Raw genomic sequence first — 19,719 nt, forward strand, 5'->3', positions numbered from 1 at the left:
CCTGAATGCCTTTGTACGCCGGCGCGCAATACCATCTCATGACTCATAATAACTCGACAGGCTCCAATGTCCTCTGATCGCAGCTGCCTATGCAAGCCGCTGCTTCTTGAACACGTTACTGCCGGACTTGAAGCCGTTGGCTTCACGTTGTCGCTTCCGCTCGAGTTCTTCTTTCATTATCCGCTCGGCCTCGCTCATTGGTCTTGTTGTGTTGGACTGTAACGGTTTCCTTGTGCCAGCTAACGCATTCTTCTTGGCTGCTGCAGCAAAGACATTCTTGGGCTTGTTTGACGCCACGCCCAAAGACATGGATATGGGGGCCTGGCTTACGGATTGCTTTGGTGTCGAGTCAGAGAGGTGTGATAACGCAGTCACGTCGGGTGTAGCTGCCGCGGCTGGAGCTTCTGGCGGGGACGAGGATGCTGCGCTGTCCTTTGCTTCGTCGGATGCGGAGTCGTCGTCCGATAACGGCGGTGTGGGAGGTTTAGATGACTCAGGCAATTGCCTTTTGGGTCCAAAGTTGAGCACGATTTTCTCCCCGTCTTTGCGCTTGATACCAATACCATCCACCGGCTCATCAGGGTCGTCCTCAAGGGTCTTCTCATCGTTTGGAATGTAAGCAGTGCCATCACGTTTCGCTCGTCGGATTTGTTCTTGGATCATCCTCTGTTCCCGCTCCTCATCACCACGGTCCTGTCGTTCCTTCTTCTTCAGCGCCTCCTGTCGGCGTAGTGCGTCCGGGCTATTGTCGATCCAACTGATGAGCAGGCCGCTTGCACCTGGGCGTCCATCGTTCTTCTCGTCCTCGTACACGCGGCATATCCCCTCTCTGCCCAGATATTTGGCGAACTCTGTCAGGCTGGCCCACTTCGTCGAATTCATGTGAATATGCTCCTTGTTCGAGATGTATTCTTGATAGAATTGGTTCATGTTGACCTTCTTCTCCCCGTGACCTGTACGTAGCAATTGTATAAAATCTCTTAAGAACTGGTTCGAGAAGTCGTTGATGGCTTTCCGTGGGTCTTCGCCAATCAACTGCATCTGGCGGACATGCGATTCGGTCGCAACATGGCACTTGAAGCCATTTTCGTCTCGCATTTGTCGCTGACATGCTTGGCAGTACCATCGCAGCCGCTGAAGCCCTTTCGACTTCATCTTGTTGGCGATGTACTTCGCCGACCCAACTTCGGCTCGAGGCATGCTTGCGACGGAAGTTGTGGTTGTCTAGGAAGATAGGAGGGCTGAATCCGAGGTTCGAGAAAGTCCGCAAACGTTGGAGGGGAATGAGATCGGCAAGGAATGTAGCTGTTGTACTTTGACACTTCGACTGACCTTGGCGCTGATATCGTTGTTCACGCGAGTGAGACTCTGAGAATATCACGGACATTTTAGTGGCGAAACTTCACGCGCACGTGATGAAAGTCACGTGATAAGCCGGTGGCTACCTATCTAGTACCTACAGGGTAACTTAACCGACTATTATGACAATAGGGGCACCTAATGGGTACTCGCTAGACGTTAGGTACCTACCTACGTAGTTACGGGTATTACCAGTGCTCTTCGTTGGCGCCCTACTGTACCGGTAGCCTGTAGTCACAGGGGCGATAGTCATAGCCTTAGGCCTCAGGCTGCTGTCTATCCTTGAGAATTATCCAGAGCTCTGCTCGAAAACAAAGTATGCGCTCTGCTTCTCCTTTCACTCTACTCCTGGACGACATAACATGACATCTCTGTTTCAGTCCTGGAGGTACGCTCTCAGGCGGAAACCCTCTCTCCCGAGGACCTTTCCCAGCATTGGAGCTCTACTAATTCCAGCTGAAACACTCTTCGAAGAGGAGACCTTACCGTTTTACGAACCTCAACAGTATTATCCGGTTCATATTGGTGATGTATACCAATCGAAGTACCAAGTCGTTGGCAAGCTCGGTTATGGCGCATATTCCACTGTATGGTTATGCCGAGATCTTTGGTGAGTTTCCATTGTTATGCAGCACTCAAGGTTTCTACGTCTTTAAGCAAATTTCCCGATGCAACCCTCAGAGAATTCAAGATCTACGAGCACCTTTCATCTCTCGTTTCCAGTCATCCAGGTCAATCTTTGATACGTGGACTTTGTGGCACATTCGAGCTCCATGGTCCATCCGGCAAACATCAATGCCTCTTGCAGCCGCCCATGCATATGAGCCTTCTTGACATGACACATATAGCCCGCGAGCCTTTCAGCCTCCCTCTCCTCAAGATGACACTGAAACGACTTTTGACTGCCCTTGACTTCCTCCACACTGAAGCTCAAGTCGTCCATGGAGGTATTGTCGTGTGGATCAGATATGCTATCCTAATTAATTAATGCTAGATCTGAAGACCGATAACTTAATGCTCAATGCCGAAGATCCAACCATGTTGGAGAGATTTGAAGAGGCAGAAATCAAGGAACCCAGCCCTCGTAAGTTGATCGATAGTTCAAGAACTATCTACAAGAGTCGATGTCTTCCGACGCCAAGAGACGACAAGTATGGCCTTCCAATACTTTGTGACTTTGGGGAGGCACGAATTGGGGAGACACAGGAGAGTGGCCCCTTTGTTCAGCCACACATTTACAGAGCCCCTGAAGTGATCTTCGAGATGCCATGGGGCCCTCCGATCGATATATGGAATCTTGCCGGTTTGGTGAGGTGCTCAGAGTCCAAGTCCACACATGTTCTAATTTGATTCCGAGGTCTGGGATCTCCTTGAGGGCGAGCATTTATTCGGTCGTATATTCGACGACAAGGGCCAACATGACCCCTTCCAGCATATTGCAAGCATGGTGAACCTAATTGGGCAGCCTCCGACAGAGTTTGTGAGAAGAAGTGAAACCACCGAGCAGTGCTTCGATGCAAAAGGTCAGTAACTATATCCTTTCATGTCGTCAGGGTACAGAGTCAACTAACGGCTCACATCTAGGAGATTGGATCGCTGAGGAGCATGGTAGAATAACAGCAGCTTCGTTAGAAGATATTGAAACACGTCTTGTGGGACAAGAGAAGGAAGTATTTCTCAATTTCATGCGATCAATGCTGAAATGGCTACCCGAGGAGCGGTCTTCCGCGAACGAACTACTTGACGATCCCTGGCTGCAGGATTAAATCAACATCAAACATGTGGGGATGTGCCATGAGGTTTGTCTCAAGACACATTGCCACCGAGTGGGAAAGCTCTAGTGGCATTCTGCCTGGCAATCTGCGTTCAACTTGGACCAGACACCCGTCTAGCTGTCGACTTTGTTGAGGGAATTTAAACTGAAGACTGTGAGCTTCATGATTGTAGTTGCACCTCTTCGATTTTAGTCCTCATGGCCTTTTCCTGGACCTTTTTTAGCTGGGCATCAGGCAGTCTGAGTGATCGGATCCTAAACGAAATTGTGGATTCGGTTGTCAATGTGCAGTGAAGAAACCACACTAGAGTTTCCAAAGGGGGGACGAATAGAATTTTGATATCTCTGTACAGAATATACAATGGCGCTCTGGCCGTATCTGCCACCTGCCCGCAAAATTGCAGAAGAGTAGAAGATACAGTCACAGGTGGGCAAGAAAAGAATACAATCGGGCGAAATGGGCACAGACTCCTAATGGCCCCTAAGCAAGAAGACTTGAGAAAGATTCTTCTGCGTTCACGGGTGAGGACCAAACCTGGGCACCTGGCTATGGAGTACTTTACATACCTTATGCCAACTATTATTGTAACAAGCGCAGATCCTGGCACTGTTGAACTTGCCACATTACGACTGCAACCCCAGTAAGCACGTCGGCCGCGAAACCACAAATTGCTTGCCCATAGCGGATAACGTTAGATAACAGTGGAGGGGGGCCTTGCTAATTTCTATCAACGGCTTCCTCGGACCGGGAGGCAGTGAGCACATGGGCACGGCATATGGCATATGCACATGCCAGGTTTCGGGACGCGGAAGTGGCAGCCTGTACCATGATCCACCAATGCTCCGAAACTCGCCCACTGAGATGGCCCTGGTCCAGATAAGGGCCCAGCAAAGAGGTGCTATTCTTACCCGTATCCATCAACAGGGTCGGGATCCTGGATGAGGGCTGAGCCTGGTATGAGACAGTGTGTCATACAATGTCTAGGCACCTAAACAGTCAGCGTCAACGAGTAGGCTGTACGGAGTACGGTGACTGTGACAATAGCCACATCAGCAACAAGGGATCCAGCTCAGCACCTCGTTGGGAGCCTAGCCGTCGTTAGAGCCGTTCATAGCCGAGACCACATCCATTATTTAAGTCTGAAACCTCGAAGGCAAACGGAGGAGGGACGGTTGGGAGAAAACCACAGATCACCTTACCTCTTTGGTGCCTCTCAATTGGGTACCAACAAAGCGCCCGAAAACGCGCTGCGGCTGGTAGCGCGACGAGAAGAGTCGTTGGGCGTGAGTCTAGTAAGGATGAACCTGGCCGTGAGATCTCGGCGAACAGGGCTCAGGAGGCTTGCCGCTCGGGTTACGAAGCGTCATGTGGCGTGGATAAGGGAAGCGGCCACCGGCTGAGGGACTTTGCCCGGAGAGGAAAGGTGGCTGTTCAAACCCTTGGCGTCCATATCTTTGTTCCAACGTCCAATTGAACCTCACTCCTTCTCCCATCCCTGCTGGTCGTGATCAACCATACCCAGTATCTTCCTGCTTCTCGTATAGCTGTCTCTGGGTACCGCTATGGTCTAGTTGGCCGGGGCCAACTCGCCTCAACAACCGCCCTCGACACAGAAACCTACGCCATTATGCATCGTAAGCATCACTCACGGGTGTAGCAGCAGGGATATTTCAGGAACCCGGCCATGCCGGCGCAACTAATCTCTCACTGTCCCCTCTGTCCGGAAGTCTCTGACTGTCCGGCTTGTCTGGGATCCGGTATCCCTTCCCCTTATTCAAGCCCGTCTCTGGTTTTGTACCTCCAGGAATACGACCCATGCTGAACATTGTGTAGGCGGTATTGTGGCGGCGTATGCCTCATGACCAGGGTCGCTTTCACATGCACGATCTAACTTTTTACCATGCTCGTGGACACGGCTCAGTTGCCTCTCGGCTGATATCATCAGTTTCAACCTGATTGCGAGATGCATCAGCAAGGAGTTCCCCTGCGAAGAGCTTAGGGTTACACTCCAGTGTCCAGGCAGCCTCACAGCCCTCAACGGTTCCTGCATTTCCGCTGCAAGGTCATCGCTGAACCCTGAAAGCCCATCATCACACTTTTTGTCGCCGCTGTTCTTGCTCAGGGCCCCGCCTTGCGCATGCCTGGGTATTCTGATGATGGCTTACTGTAAGTTCTGCACCCACATCATACTGTCGACTTGGTAAGTGGGCATGGGGGTTTGTCGTTGCAAACTAGCGCACCTGTACTCCGTTCACAGCGCAGCGACCAGCGGCACAATGTTCGACCCTCTAGTCCTGACGATCGTCAACAAGTTGGTTGACTGTTCTAGATAGGTATCTGGTGGACTAGTTTGCCGCGTTCCTGAGCCTAGAATCCGTTATCACTCCTCCAGCCCCCGAAATCCTGGTCTGAACCTTGTCGCTATGCGCAAGCCTCATGATGGACGAGAGCAAAATACGCAGGTTGATCCTCATAATGTCTCATTCGTGGCTCCACCTGTGGCTGGTCAGCCAAAGCATCTATTCGTCGGACGAAGTTGGCTACTCCGTCAGGCGATGCGTCTACAGTCTTCAGCTAGGTAGGCTGTGGTCACTCCCAATGTGACCACATCGAGATCTCCTGCATGAGGCCCAGGCGTTTGCATGAACGGAAGAGGAGGTAGCGCCCTGGTATCCTTGCGAGTGTGAGAAGGATCAGGTCTTCGAGTGTCCCAGAGTCTCCCTTCTCCCCTCCCTCGAAGCACGCCCTTTCACAGTCCGTTCCCCGTGTTCTCACCACTTGACGCCTTCCAAGTCTATAGCACCTTTGCGGTTGCCCACACTCGCTTTCAAGATCTCGAACTTTTTGCTCACCAAGTCCTTCGTTTGTTCTGTATTCCAGGATGGTGTTTAGTGCTTGGGGTTTGGTCTGTGCTCTACTTATTACTATCTCTGCTGCGTTCAGATACGATCCAGCTTATATCCAGTACAATCTCAACCAAAATCAGACAGCAAATGATCCGCTAGACTACTGGGGCGAGTGGACAGGACACGAATATAATCCCTCGCCGGCAAATTGGAGATTCCCCTTCTATACACTCTTTCTTGACAGATTCGTGAACGGGGATCCTTCGAACGACAACATAAACGGTACCTCATTCGAACATGACTCCAATTCCAACCAAATGCGTCATGGCGGTGACATACAAGGCTTACTGGATACTTTGGATTATCTCCAGGGCATGGGTGTCAAGGTATGGTTGGCCATCTACACCGTTTCTCTTCCGTTGAAACAAGCTGACGGTGACAGGGGCTTTATATAGCTGGGTCACCCTTCATCAACATGCCTTGGGGGTATGACCAATACTCACCTCTTGACCTGTCAATCTTAGACCCTCATTTCGGCGATATCGATATGTGGCGTACAGCGATAGAAGAGATCCACGCCCGAAATATGTATGTCGTCTTGGACAATACCTTCGCCACCATGGGCGACCTCATCGGATTTGATGGCTATCTCAACACTACCACACCTTTCACGCTGGCGGAACACCAGGTTCAGTGGAAGACGGACCGACACTATCAGGACTTCCAAATTGGGAATAACTATAACAAAACCTGTCAATACCCCCGATTCTGGTTGGAAACAGGGTATCCCGTGGGTGAAGACGTCACAAAAGACATGGTCGGGTGCTATGACAGCGAGTTTGATCAATATGGAGACACTGAAGCTTTTGGTGAGCGGCAAATCCGAGTTCGTGGTTGGCATTGTTGACAAAACACAAGGACTCCATCCGGATTGGGTTCGGCAGCTCAGTAAGTTCGCTTCAGTGCAAGATCGCTTGCGCGAATGGCACGAGCCCGTACGCCGAAAGCTGGAGAATTTCTACTGTATTTTGATCGCTCAACTTGATGTTGACGGCTTCCGATATGACAAAGCGACTCAAAGCACCATCGATGCCATGGGCTTCATGAATGATGCCATGCGCAGATGTGCAAAGAGGTACGGCAAGAACAACTTTTTCCTTCCGGGTGAAATCACTGGCGGTAACGTGTTCGGGTCGCTCTATCTTGGTCGTGGTAGGCAGCCCGATATGGTTGCCGACAATATTACGATGGCGGTGACCATGACCAACGATTCTGCCTCCAAATACTTTCTGCGCGGACCGGATCATGGTGCTCTCGATGCTGCAGCTTTCCATTACACCGTCTACCGGACATTGACACGATTCTTGGGTATGGATGGCAACCTCGAAGCTGGGTATGATGCTCCTCCAAACTGGGTTGACATGTGGAATGACTTCCTCATAACAAACGACTTCGTGAACGCCAATACCGGCCTTTTTGACCCTAGGCATCTGTATGGTGTAACGAACCAGGACGTCTTCCGTTGGCCTGCGATAACCAACGGGATTGAACGCCAACTGCTCGGTCACTTCATTACCACGATCGAGTTGCCTGGCGCACCTCTCCTTCTTTGGGGGGAGGAACAGGCCTTTTATGTCTTGGATAATACGGCCTCCAACTACATCTTCGGCCGACAAGCAATGTCTTCAGCAACGGCATGGCTCAGCCACGGCTGTTATAGCCTCGATTCTACCCAGTTCTTCAAGATGCCACTCAATGCTTCACGTCATGGATGTGAAGATGAGGCGGTCAGCTATGATCATCGGGACCCCTCACATCCTGTGCGCAATATCATACACCACATGAATCAGCTCAGGGAACAATATCCAGTACTTCAGGACGGCTTTTTTCTACAGCAGTTGTCGAATCAGACCGAGCACATCCAGTTACCCGGCTCAGGACACGTCAAAACTGAGACTGGCATGTGGTCGGTCATGCGGTCAGGCTTCCCAGGCGTGCAAGACCTGAGTGCTACAGGAGCAGGTAATCTTCAAATCTGGCTACTGTACTCGAATGCCAATACGACGAGGTCTTATACTTTCGACTGCAACAACAATGCTACTGACCTAAATACCACGAGCTTGATCGCGCCTTATGATGCAGGCACTACCGTCAAAAATCTGTTCTACCCTTATGACGAGCACACTCTGGATGATAGCGTTCATTCCTTGGGAATTAACGGTTCGACGGAGCCGAATGGCTGCTTGAGTGGCTTGCAGATGCAAGCATATGACTTCCGCGCATATGTCCCTCTGGCTCAATGGGTGGGACCCAAGCCCATGATCACCAAATTCAGCCCCGGCCATGATGTGCGCCTCGAGTCCAAGGTCAGCGCAAACGAGACTGAAAGGGTTGATATCGAGATCCAGTTTTCCGTCGACATGGATTGTGATAGCGTCACCAACAGCATTGTGTTCAACTCAACCACCGAAACAGGCGACGCGCCCACCATTGACCAGCACAGTATCCAATGCGGTAATCTGAGCAGTCCTCAGACTCCTCCTTATGTGGGCGCCATATCGTCTACATGGTCTTGGTCTGCGACACTCGAAGGTGTTGCCAATGGCATTCACGCGATCTCTGTCCGAAATGCATCGTCTGTGAGCGGGGAGGTGACCGACGCAATAGACCGATTCTTGTTTCGGATTGGACAAAGGAACAACCCTATGGTGTTTACGACGAGTGCAAACTATTCGTCTAGCCTCCTGGGAAAGAGTGACAACGGCACGCTAACCCTCTCTCACGCAGCGGCCGGGGCTGACAAATGGCGCTATTCGACAAATTGGGGCTCCTCATTCTCGCCCTGGATGTCTTACGGAGGCGGGAAGACCCAGATCGAAGAGCAACCATGGTCTGGTACAGATCTACAGTCCTGGAAAGGTACGCATGTACGAGTGGAATACTTCAGCCGCTTAGCCGGCAGCAGTGACCACATCCAACAGGGCGATCTGGATTATGACATTCCTAGACGGTTTCCCCATCTCTTTGTTAACGGCCCTTATAATCAATATGGCTATGATGCCGGGCTGGACAACAGGATGAAGTTAACCACCAACTCGACATGGGAACATCATTTCATGACAGAATGGAGTCTCAGTGGCGCGCTGGCACAGATCAATGTTTGGGGAATCAACCCAGACGGCAAGCCAGATCAGACTTTTGTTATGGGAGATGCAGACGGAGATTCAGTTCTCGATCGGCTGCCACCATCATCGTTGTCCTCGGTCGTCCTCAACATCACGCAGCCCCCTCCGAAGCCGTATCTTGGCTGGCGAGTCGTCATCCACGATGGCAACTTACGCTTCAAGCTCGTGCCGTCAGGGAATATGTGGAGTCAGTTGATCCTCTATGTCCTTTTATGGACCGTTCCCGTCATCACAGCAGCGTTCGGAGTGTGGTCGTTCATGCAGGCGTTCTATCAGGTCAAGTTCAACCAGGTTGGGTTTTCGGAGAAAGCTGCCCTCATCCCTGCTGGTCTCAAGAAGCAGTTCAAGAAACTCGTGGATGAGGAAAACTCGCCTGGCCTTCTGTCAAAGTTCACCCGCAAACCGAAGTTTGTTCAGCCTACGGGGACCATCATTGATCAGCAACGACGTCGGACCGTTCTGATAGCAACGATGGAGTACGACATCGAAGACTGGGCCATCAAAGTCAAGATAGGAGGCCTCGGAGTCATGGCTTCTTTGATGGGTAAGAACCTTGGACATCAAAACCTTGTCTGGGTTGTCCCTTGCGTCGGAGACATCGACTACCCAGTGGATCAAACGGCCGATCCAATGACAGTGTCCATCCTAGGCAAGCCTTATGAAGTCCAGGTCCAGTATCATGTGCTCCGGAATATCACGTACGTTCTTCTCGACGCGCCCGTCTTCCGCCAGCAGACGAAAGCCGAACCGTATCCGCCCAGGATGGATGATCTTCCATCCGCAATCTATTACTCGGCCTGGAATCAATGTATCGCGCAGGCCGTGAACCGCTTCCCTGTGGACCTCTACCATATCAACGACTACCATGGCTCAGTCGCTCCGCTGTATCTGCTCCCACGAACCATTCCTGCCTGTTTATCCCTACACAATGCTGAGTTTCAGGGCTTGTGGCCGATGAGAACACGACAAGAACGTGAAGAAGTGTGTTCGGTTTTTAACCTGTCACCTGAAGTGGTCCAGAAGTACATTCAATTTGGCGAGGTCTTCAACCTGTTGCACGCTGGCGCATCTTACCTCAGAGTTCACCAGGAGGGCTTCGGCGCTGTGGGCGTGTCGAAAAAGTATGGGAAGCGATCATATGCGAGATACCCTATATTCTGGGGACTGAAGAAGGTTGGAAACCTGCCCAATCCTGACCCATCAGATACCGGAGAGTGGGACAAGAAGCTTCCGAAAGATTCAGACATCCGAGTCGACCCAGAGTTTGAGGCTCGCCGTCCTGAACTGAAGCGTCAAGCGCAGGAATGGGCTGGTCTAGAGCAGAATCCGAAAGCCGAACTCTTTGTGTTCGTAGGCCGATGGAGTATGCAGAAGGGCATTGATTTGATTGCTGATGTGTTCCCCTCGATTTTGGACGCCAATCCAAATGTTCAGTTGATCACCGTCGGACCTGTCATTGACTTGTACGGCAAATTCGCCGCGTTGAAGCTGGATCGAATGATGAAGCTCTACCCAGGCAGGGTCTTCTCGAAGCCGGTCTTCACGGCATTGCCGCCCTTCATCTTCTCTGGAGCAGAGTTCGCGTTAATCCCTTCCCGCGACGAGCCCTTCGGATTGGTCGCCGTCGAATTCGGTCGCAAGGGCGCTCTAGGAGTGGGTGCGAGGGTCGGAGGGCTTGGAAGTACCCCGGGATTCTTCTTCACGGTTGAGTCGATGACAACAGGACATCTGATCCATCAGTTTAAGCTGGCCATCAAGGAGGCGTTAAGCTGCAAGCCTGAAACCCGCGCTCTCATGAGAGCAAGGGCGGCCAAGCAGAGATTTCCCGTGGCCCAGTGGGTCGAGGATTTAGAAATCCTTCAGTCGACGGCGACTCGCATTCATGACAAGGTTGAAGCGACGAAGCGTCATTCCGCAGCTGCGGAGATGATGTGGCCCAGTTCCATCTGGAACACGCCTGCGGGTTCTGGCGCTGTGACACCACGGACACCTAACATGCCACATTCGCGGGCGTCAAGCTATGCGGCTCTACATTCCCTCACCTCTCGTCTCAAGAATATCGGACACAATCACGAGCAGTCTCATCGTGTTGGCAACCTCTCGAGCCCTGGGCTTTCCCGCTCAGCTTCGCTTGGATCTCGTAGGGGACCGGGCCACTTGGCGGCTCGAGACACACATGACGGCTCGGAGCCGAATTCCCCTGCGATGCTGCCTCCAGTACCAGACATGGAAGGAGACGACACTGGAATTGGCACGGCAGTGAGTCACTACGACAACGATCGTGAGTCTGACGATGAGGATGAGCATGGGCGCGAAGCCCAACTCGAGGATGACTCGAGCGATTCTGAAGACGAGTCGACCACAATGTCTACACCAAACCACGGCCGCTACGACGGATGGGCGGTACAGGAAGAAGGGTATCTTCCCTCTCGAGACAATGAATCACCCCGCCTGAACAGAGGCTTGGAACTAGAGCTTTCCCCCTTGCCAAAGGTGAGATCGGGCGCTTTTGATAGCCCCCCGCTTCCAGCGTCACCGAGACCTGATCTGGGCCTCCTCGTCCCACCTGCTGCCCTCTCGGAATCGAACTATCGGTTGTCCAGTAATTCGATGCTCTCTGTCAATTCCGTGGTTGGGGAAAAGCAAGATTTCATGCTTCAAAAGGTAGATCCCTTTTTCACTGACAGCAACGGAGAATTCGCGCGAGCGTTCGAGAAGAAACTCGAGAGTCTCACTGGCAGCACCTCGGAGTCGGCGGCCTGCATTGAAGAATTTCTTGTCAAATCGGAGAAGAAGTGGTTCAACACATACCGCAATGCCAAGCTGGGCCGGTACAATGGCTCCTATGCCCATTCGAGCTTCCAAGCTCATCGCGAGTCGCGTGCCACCTCTGCCGCGGGTTCGATATACGAAGAAAACAGTGAACACAGTTCGGGCAATGAGCACGACCGCAGCAATTTGACTGATGAGTTCCTGCTTGGGACAGACTATGTGGCCCCCAGTGGCTTGAAGAAGTGGATGCAACTTCGTGTGGGAGACTGGCCTGTCTATGCATTCTTCATGGCCTTTGGTCAGATCATCGCGGCCAACTCGTATCAAATCACGCTGTTGACCGGCGAAGTTGGACAGACGGCAGACAAGCTCTATGCCATTGCGTCCATCTATCTCGTCACCTCCATCTGCTGGTGGATACTTTTCCGCCGCTTCAGCTCGGTGGTGTGTTTATCGCTGCCTTTCTTTTTCTACGGTCTCGCGTTTCTCCTGATTGGGGTGGCGCACTACGTCTCGACGGCCAGTGGACGAGGCTGGGTACAAAATGTGGGCACCGGCATGTACGCCGTGGCATCTTCTTCCGGGTCAATCTTCTTCGCGCTCAACTTTGGCGACGAGGGAGGTGCTCAGGTCAAGGCATGGGTGTTCCGCGCCTGCGTGATACAGGGCACACAACAGATCTACGTCGTTGCTTTGTGGTACTGGGGCTCGTACCTCAACCGGCGCACCACAGATGGACTTGTCACCACACCCGACCCGGTGGTCTCGACGTGGAAGATCACCGCCATCACCCTCCCTATCGCAATGCTGCTCTGGGCTGTCGGCTTGTTGATGTGGTTCGGATTACCGAAGTACTACCTGCAGGCACCAGGCAGGATGCCGAGCTTCTACCACAGCATGCTGCGTCGCAAAATCGTCGTCTGGTTTCTCGTGACGGTGGTGATCCAGAACTTCTTCCTCTCGGCGCCGTACGGTCGGAATTGGTCGTTCCTATGGAGCAGTTCGCACGCCTCGACCTGGCAAATCTTCTGTCTCGTGATCCTGTTCTTTGTCTTTGTCTGGGCAGGCTTTCTGTGGCTCTTCGCCTTGCTCTCAAAATCCCACAGTTGGATCCTGCCTCTATTTGCCATCGGCCTCGGCGCTCCTCGCTGGGCACAAATCTGGTGGGGCACCAGCAATATCGGTGTTTACCTCCCTTGGGCCGGTGGCTACACGGCGTCCGCCCTGCTCTCACGCTCACTGTGGCTGTGGCTCGGCACACTAGATGCCATCCAAGGCGTTGGCTTGGGCATGATTCTTCTCACGACCCTGACCCGTGTGCATGTCGCCTTCACTCTCCTCACTGCCCAAGTCTTGGGCTCGGTGGCCACGATTGTGGCGAGAGCCTGCGCGCCTAACAAGATCGGCCCGGGTCCAATCAGCCCAGACATCAGTGGCAGCCTTGGGACTCTCTGGCAACCCTGGTTCTGGGTTGGGTTGGTGGCCAATCTGAGTATTTGTGTTGGCTATTTCATGGTAAGTCGTGTCCCACCGTTCGAGTCCGACGGCTTCTTTCCTGATCCTAACTCGTGGCACAGTTTTACCGTAAGGAGCAGCTGAGCAAGCCTTGATCTTTCAATTACATTACTTTCACACATTTATATCCCGCCACCCCGACGTGGCATCAACATAATCGTAATGTGGCACTGTCGGTAAAACTATCGGGCCACAGGGTACGGATAGGTGGCAAGCAAAATGAAGCATGTATATAGTATGTATATAGTATGTATATAGTATGTATATCTCAGCTGGACGTACGGTAGAGAGAATGAACCGACTCCAGTGATTACTTGGTTGATTCTTAGACAAGAGACTTATATTAGGACCCCTGCCCTTTCACATCTCAGGAACAGCGAGGCTGAGCAACTGCGACAGATTGCGTACACTCCACTGTATGTCCTATCGATAAGCCCACGGTCGAGCAGGGCGCTTCGTCTCCCACTTTTTAGTAATTAGCAATTACTATGTACATAACAGCCTGAGGAACAGCAGCCAACTCCCAACCAAGCATCTGCCCACACCCGCACGCGCACATACCGGCAGTGAGGATGAGGGTGCGAAGGCCGGGCCTCAATGTGAGACCCTTTGCACCTCTCAACGTCGGACAATCCTCGCTGTCGCAACACCTGTCCCGGCCTCGATGTCACACCCGCGCCTTTCAAAGCGACAGCAAGCCACCGGTCCCCATCCCCGACTTCGCCTTTGCATTTGAGTATGTCTAGAGCCATCTGAGACATTCACTCCCTGGCGGCAGATTCCCCCCTCCCCTCCCCCTTTTTCCGCGGAGAAAGACACTTGTATCTGACCATGTCGGGCTCGCAGTATTGACGGCGTACTGCTCCGCAGCGCCAAACCGATCCCGCATGCGGCCGAGACGCTTCAATTCCTCCAGAGGAGCACGATCCCGTTCATCCTGCTCACCAATGGCGGCGGGAAGCACGAGTCGGAACGAGTCCAAGATCTGTCTAGCAGGCTGTCTATCCCTCTTGACACGTCCATGTTCGTGCAGTCGCACACGCCGTTCGCGGAGCTGGTGCACGGGGCGAACAGCTTGAAGAACAAGTGCATCCTGGTGGTGGGCGGCGAGGGCGGGCACTGCAGGGACGTGGCGGAGAAGTACGGCTTCACCAACGTGGTCACGCCGGCCGACATATACATGGCGCACCCGGAGATCTGGCCGTTCGGCCGACCGTTCAAGGACTCGTACTACCGACAGTTTGCGCGACCGCTGCCGAAGCCGATCAACCCGTCGAGTCCGGAAGAGAGCCTCAAGATCGAGGCTGTGTTCGTGTACAATGACCCGCGCGACTGGGGGCTGGACCTGCAGATCGTGCTCGACGTCATGCTGTCGCACCGCGGCCTCGTCGGCACCTACTCGTCCAAGAACGGCGACCGGTCGCTGCCCAACTCGGGCTACCTCCAGGACGGCCAGCCGCCGCTGTACTTCTCCAACCCAGACCTGCTCTGGGCCGCCGACTACCATCTCTCGCGTCTCGGCCAGGGCGGCTTCCGCGAAGCCCTCGAGGGCGTCTGGCGTGCGCTGGCCAAGAACGCGAGTGGCGGTGGTGGTGATGACCGTGACGGAAATGGCCAGGCCGCGCCGGAGCTGTACAAGACCATCATCGGCAAGCCGTTCGAGGCCACCTACTCGTTCGCCGAGAAGCGGCTGCTTCGCCACCGCGACGCCCTGTTCGGCAGCCGCGCCCAACATGTCCCGCTCAAGAGGGTGTACATGGTCGGCGACAACCCGGAGAGCGACATCCGCGGCGCAACTACGTACCAGTCGCCGCACGGCATCGACTGGATCGGCCTGTTGACTCGCACCGGCGTATACAAAGACCGTGCGGGCCATCGGCCCACTTGCGAGCCCAGGGCCATCGTCGACGATGTCCGGGCCGCGGTGCAGTATGCCTTGAAAGAAAACAGTTGGCCTCGACTGCTAGAATAGATCTACAGTTGGCCTCGACTGCCAGAATAGATCTACAGTTGGCCTCGACTGCCAGAATAGAGCTACAGTTGGCCTCGACTGCCAGAATAGATCTCAGATAGAAGCATGCAAATGCATAATGCATAATGCCTTTTTAATGAATATAATGGACTAGACATTATAGTGATAGACGATTAAATTGACCCATTAGATTGATTGACATGTATCGAGTACTTCGTTTACATGTAATGTAGAACAGTTCCATCCTTCTCCATTCTTCTGCCGCCCGACATCTGACCTGAGCCGAGACCGTGACTGTGACCGTGACCGTGACCGTGACCGCTGGGTCAATGAGTAGTACGGACGGAGTACAGTACAACAATGCCATTTTGCTCACGGGCATCAATGATCGTCGGAGTACAGTACAGCAATGCCATGATGCTCAGAGGCGTCAATGATGTCGGAGTACAGTACAACAATGCCATGATACTCAGAGGCGTCAATGATTGTCATACATTATATGCAAAGTCGGGGTTGGTCATTGGCCAACTGCACGCTCGCTACGCACGCTACACAAAATCAAAGGTATCGCCAGCGCGATCGTGGAGTAAGCGACCGACCCTGTCGGAGCCGACGATGCGCTCGAGCTTCAGGGCATCCCACTTGGAGAACAGCGCTCTCACAGCGCGCTTCAGGTTGACGTCGGCAGGCTTGCCGGCTTGAGTGGTAGTGGGATCGTTTGCGGTCGCGAGGCCCAGCAGAGAAATGAGCTCGGGCCAGAAGAGCGGGTTCTCCGGGACGCCGTAGAAGACAATCTTCCTCACGCCCTTGAGGCGGTAGCGGAAATGGTGGTGGGCGCGCTCCGAGTACAGCAGCAGCGCATGGCGGGCCGAGAGGAAATGCGAGCGGGCGCGCATCACGTCCCGCACGGGCGTGTACTCGGAAATCGAGCCGTACGACAAGCTGGTCGCGTCGGGCGACGTGGACAAGTAATTGCGCAGGCGGACGAAATCGGCGTACGAAGGCGCGAAGAGCAGGATGCCCTTTTGATGCCGGGACTCGCGCACCAGAGGAGGGAGAACGGTCGTCGCGAAGAACTTGAACCGAGCATCTGGGTCTTGGAGCGGATGGGGCGACGGGATCCGTAGGAATGTCTGGTGCACCGTGAAAGGCAGGAGGGAGGAAACGGAAAGCATGGCGCCGGGGTAGGTGGGCACGAGTTTGACGCGGCCGGCCATGTTGTGCAGATGTGACGAGGCCAACGCGTTGATCTCGGGCGTCAGGTAGTCGGCGAAGACAACGGTCTGGCGCAGATACTTGGCCTGGCCGTCGAGGTACCAGTGGCGCACCCGCGAGAAGTCACAGCCATGCGAGTCTTTCGGCAGCAGGTTGAGCTGGGAGAAGACATACTCGACATGCTGCCAGTTTTGCATTTGCAAGGCGTTGGCGTGGTCCACGATGACGACCTCGATCGACGAGAGGAAGTCGGCATCGTGCGCTTTCTTCTTGTCCTTCTTGCCGCCGCCGCCGGTGGTGATGGTGCGCATCAGGCCGAGCGGCGAGCCAAAGATGATGTCCGAGTTGTAAAAGCCCGAGAAATATTTGATCGTCTTTCTGGTGAACTTCAAGCCGATCCGGAAATCTTCGTCGTGATTGCCGCCAAACAACTCTCGGAAATCCTCCGGCTTGTCCAGCCACTCGTCCGAGTCTTCGAGGGAAAACGTGTCCACGAAACGTGCTTTGTTCTCTTGCTGCTCAGGCTCGCTGAGCTTGACGATGCTTTCCACGAAGCGAACACAGGCTTGCTTCGTGGGAACGATAATGAGGACTTTGGGTCGTGTGAAGCCCTGGTCTCGAACATCGAGAGTCTCCGCGTCCGATTGGGCGCTGAGTTTGGCGTTATTCTTCAGCACACGGTCTCTGGTTTTGAAGACATGGTTCAGAGCATGTAAGCAGGTCAAGTCCCGCAACTTGCCGGCATTTTTGACGGTTCTGCACCCACTCAGGATATCAACGTAGTTGGACAGAGACCCAGCCAAAGCCTTCTCCTCGGAAGACAAGGACGCAACCAACCTCGAACCACTTTCGAGGAGCCTGTGTTTCAGAAAGAGGTCTTTGGCTGATTTCACAGTCGAGCTCGTCGTAGCCTCCCCTTTCCTGGAGAGGATCGTTCGGCGAATATCTGTTTCCAACGGTGAGGCCTGTGTCTGCCACTCTTTGCCGTCCACTTGTTTGGCTACGTTCTTCAGCTCCTGTTCCGTCAATGCAGTATAGTGCTTCTCGAATGGGTCTCTGAGTAGGCTGTCATCATCTTCCGAGTCATCTTCTGCCGCAAGCCCACCCTCTAATTCTTCGTCCGCTTCTGGATCCTCATTCAATTCCGATATCTGCTCTTCAGCCTCAGCATCTAGATCCTGGTCGTCTGTAGGCAAGCCTTCGGCGGCCGAGACGTGCTTCCGGGCAGTGCCGCCATCTGCAATTTTGCGCTTTTTCCGGACGGGCCCGCCGCCTTCTTTCACCGTATTGAGCGATTGTAGGAGGGTTGCGTAGGAATTCGACGGAGTCTCGTCTTCGCTGGCGGATTGGATATCTTGATCGCTTTCCAACTGGTCATCGTGTTCGCCTTCTGACGATTCATCTCCAATATCTGGGCCATTCGGCGCGGGACTGACTCTACCAGTGTTAGGAGATGGATGGATTCCAGTCGTCAAGCAGGACACTTACTCCGCCTCCCTTAGTCGGGAAGTCCTGAAGGCATCACGCTTCTGCAACGCAAAGCCACGTTTTCCTCCGCGATTTCCTCCGCGATGTTGACCAGAAGGCTTCGCGGCTCTACGTGGGCGATGACTCGGCATGCTGTTGCGGTTGCTGTTGGTCAGATGGCGCAGAGGAACGGAAATCTACAAAAATTGCAATGCGGAGAAATTATTTTGACTGCCTCTTGATGTAATTATGCTTGTTCCACTAGTGGCGGATCGGCCCCGTCTTACCCTTACATTGCTGCCAAGCCGGAGCCTCAGCCTTGCCATCCCCTTTTTGTTCAGCCTGAATGAATGTCGACTCGACGACAGTACTCCGTACCTACAGTGAAAATCCTACTAGGTACGTTGATGATAATAGAGACAGGTCTGCGCAGGTACGATGTTGATTGATCAAGTTCAGCTTTACTAATCACCCCCAGCTCTGGAGGACATGTAGCAAAGTAAATCCACATTTCCAGCCAGTAATTTGTTCTGCGTTTGCCCTCTTAGCAACTTCACCATCGTTTCGCAGATATGGTACAACTACCGTCATCTAGCAATTTGACGCCGGGCATCTTTCTCAAAAGCTAGTATTTTGACTCTGTATCCTCAGGCTTGACTTGCTTCAATGCCGCCTCCTTATCATCTTCGCTCTTGACTTCTATGGCCATGAAGGGTGCCGACTTCTTCTGTTTTCCAGTGCTGTTAGGAGTCATGTCGCTGTCATCTTCAGACTTCCGCTTGCGGGGAGTGGCTGCCTTCGCCTTCTTTGGAGTCTTCGCTTCGTCAGCAGCACCTTCAGCACCTCCATCGGCCGGGTCGCAAATCGTGTTGCCCTTGAACTCAAGCCCATGCTTCTTCACAATATCCTTGAACTTAGAGGAACTAGAGATTGGTCAGGATGTTAGTAATCACTTAAAATGAACATCCGTCGTTGGTCAAGACGTACGCGTTTCTCGCATAGCCGATTCCATTCTCCTTCGCGACTTCTTCCCAGTTTGGTTTGATCGATTCGCAGTGTTTGAGAACACTGAATACGAACTTGAATGCGGGGTCCGCCTCACCACTGGCACTTCCCACGGAAGCTTTTGAGGGCATTGTGAAGAAGGTGAGATGGTGGAGTGTTAGGATTAAAGGAGGCTGAGAACTGGAAACGGATTAGTAAGAGCGCGCGACTATGTTCTGTAGAGCTGGGAATAACCTTGGTGACTGTTCTGAAGTTAGATAGATTTAGAATTAGGAAGAGACTAAATAAGGTAATTAAGGTAATAGGAAGGGTTGGAAGTAAGGTGAAAGAAAGAATTTATATAATCTTCCGTGTAAGTATAAGCTTTAAGCAGTAGGATCTCTCTATTAGTGGGTTTTCTAATACTACAAGAAATCTAATCTAGGTACAGTATTAGCTACTAAGTGAACTTTGTATACGAATGTCTCTCGACCTACTTACAGCTTACGAGGAGTCGAGATATGTGTATGCAGCTGTTGCGAGTTAAATCTGAGAAGGCTACCTGCGGAGCGGGTGAGATGAGGTATACACATTGGATCGCAAGTATTCTAAGAGCAATGGAATCGAAT

The 19,719-nt window shown here is 52.9% G+C and overlaps 6 protein-coding genes across 6 annotated transcripts; 3 read left to right on the forward strand and 3 right to left on the reverse strand.

The window, feature by feature from the left end:
• Positions 1-87: 87 nt before the first annotated feature.
• On the reverse strand, positions 88-1,200 carry A1O3_08273 (retrograde regulation protein 2; the record flags this gene model as incomplete). The annotated part of the gene is made up of 1 exon (XM_007738371.1): positions 88-1,200. One exon carries the CDS (start codon positions 1,198-1,200, stop codon positions 88-90), a length of 1,113 nt encoding a protein of 370 aa, XP_007736561.1.
• Positions 1,201-1,721: 521 nt separating this feature from the next.
• A1O3_08274 (CMGC/SRPK protein kinase) lies at positions 1,722-3,125 on the forward strand (the record flags this gene model as incomplete). The annotated part of the gene is made up of 5 exons (XM_007738372.1): positions 1,722-1,969; positions 2,017-2,306; positions 2,354-2,667; positions 2,717-2,882; positions 2,944-3,125. 5 exons carry the CDS (start codon positions 1,722-1,724, stop codon positions 3,123-3,125), a joined length of 1,200 nt encoding a protein of 399 aa, XP_007736562.1.
• Positions 3,126-6,015: 2,890 nt separating this feature from the next.
• A1O3_08275 (alpha-1,3-glucan synthase) lies at positions 6,016-13,547 on the forward strand (the record flags this gene model as incomplete). Its single annotated transcript, XM_007738373.1, has 4 exons — positions 6,016-6,366; positions 6,423-6,849; positions 6,899-13,452; positions 13,515-13,547. 4 exons carry the CDS (start codon positions 6,016-6,018, stop codon positions 13,545-13,547), a joined length of 7,365 nt encoding a protein of 2,454 aa, XP_007736563.1.
• Positions 13,548-14,024: 477 nt separating this feature from the next.
• A1O3_08276 (HAD-superfamily subfamily IIA hydrolase) lies at positions 14,025-15,424 on the forward strand (the record flags this gene model as incomplete). Its single annotated transcript, XM_007738374.1, has 2 exons — positions 14,025-14,188; positions 14,299-15,424. 2 exons carry the CDS (start codon positions 14,025-14,027, stop codon positions 15,422-15,424), a joined length of 1,290 nt encoding a protein of 429 aa, XP_007736564.1.
• A 548-nt stretch (positions 15,425-15,972) lies between these two features.
• Positions 15,973-18,258, reverse strand: A1O3_08277 (uncharacterized protein; the record flags this gene model as incomplete). The annotated part of the gene is made up of 2 exons (XM_007738375.1): positions 15,973-18,076; positions 18,128-18,258. The coding sequence occupies 2 exons, from the start codon at positions 18,256-18,258 to the stop codon at positions 15,973-15,975; spliced, it is 2,235 nt and encodes a 744-aa protein (XP_007736565.1).
• A 473-nt stretch (positions 18,259-18,731) lies between these two features.
• On the reverse strand, positions 18,732-19,242 carry A1O3_08278 (uncharacterized protein; the record flags this gene model as incomplete). The annotated part of the gene is made up of 2 exons (XM_007738376.1): positions 18,732-19,029; positions 19,094-19,242. The coding sequence occupies 2 exons, from the start codon at positions 19,240-19,242 to the stop codon at positions 18,732-18,734; spliced, it is 447 nt and encodes a 148-aa protein (XP_007736566.1).
• Between the last annotated feature and the right edge of the window lie 477 nt (positions 19,243-19,719).

The sequence above is a fragment of the Capronia epimyces genome (assembly GCF_000585565.1).
Source record: "Capronia epimyces CBS 606.96 chromosome Unknown aczIQ-supercont1.7, whole genome shotgun sequence".
In the NCBI taxonomy this organism is placed as follows: domain Eukaryota; kingdom Fungi; phylum Ascomycota; class Eurotiomycetes; order Chaetothyriales; family Herpotrichiellaceae; genus Capronia; species Capronia epimyces.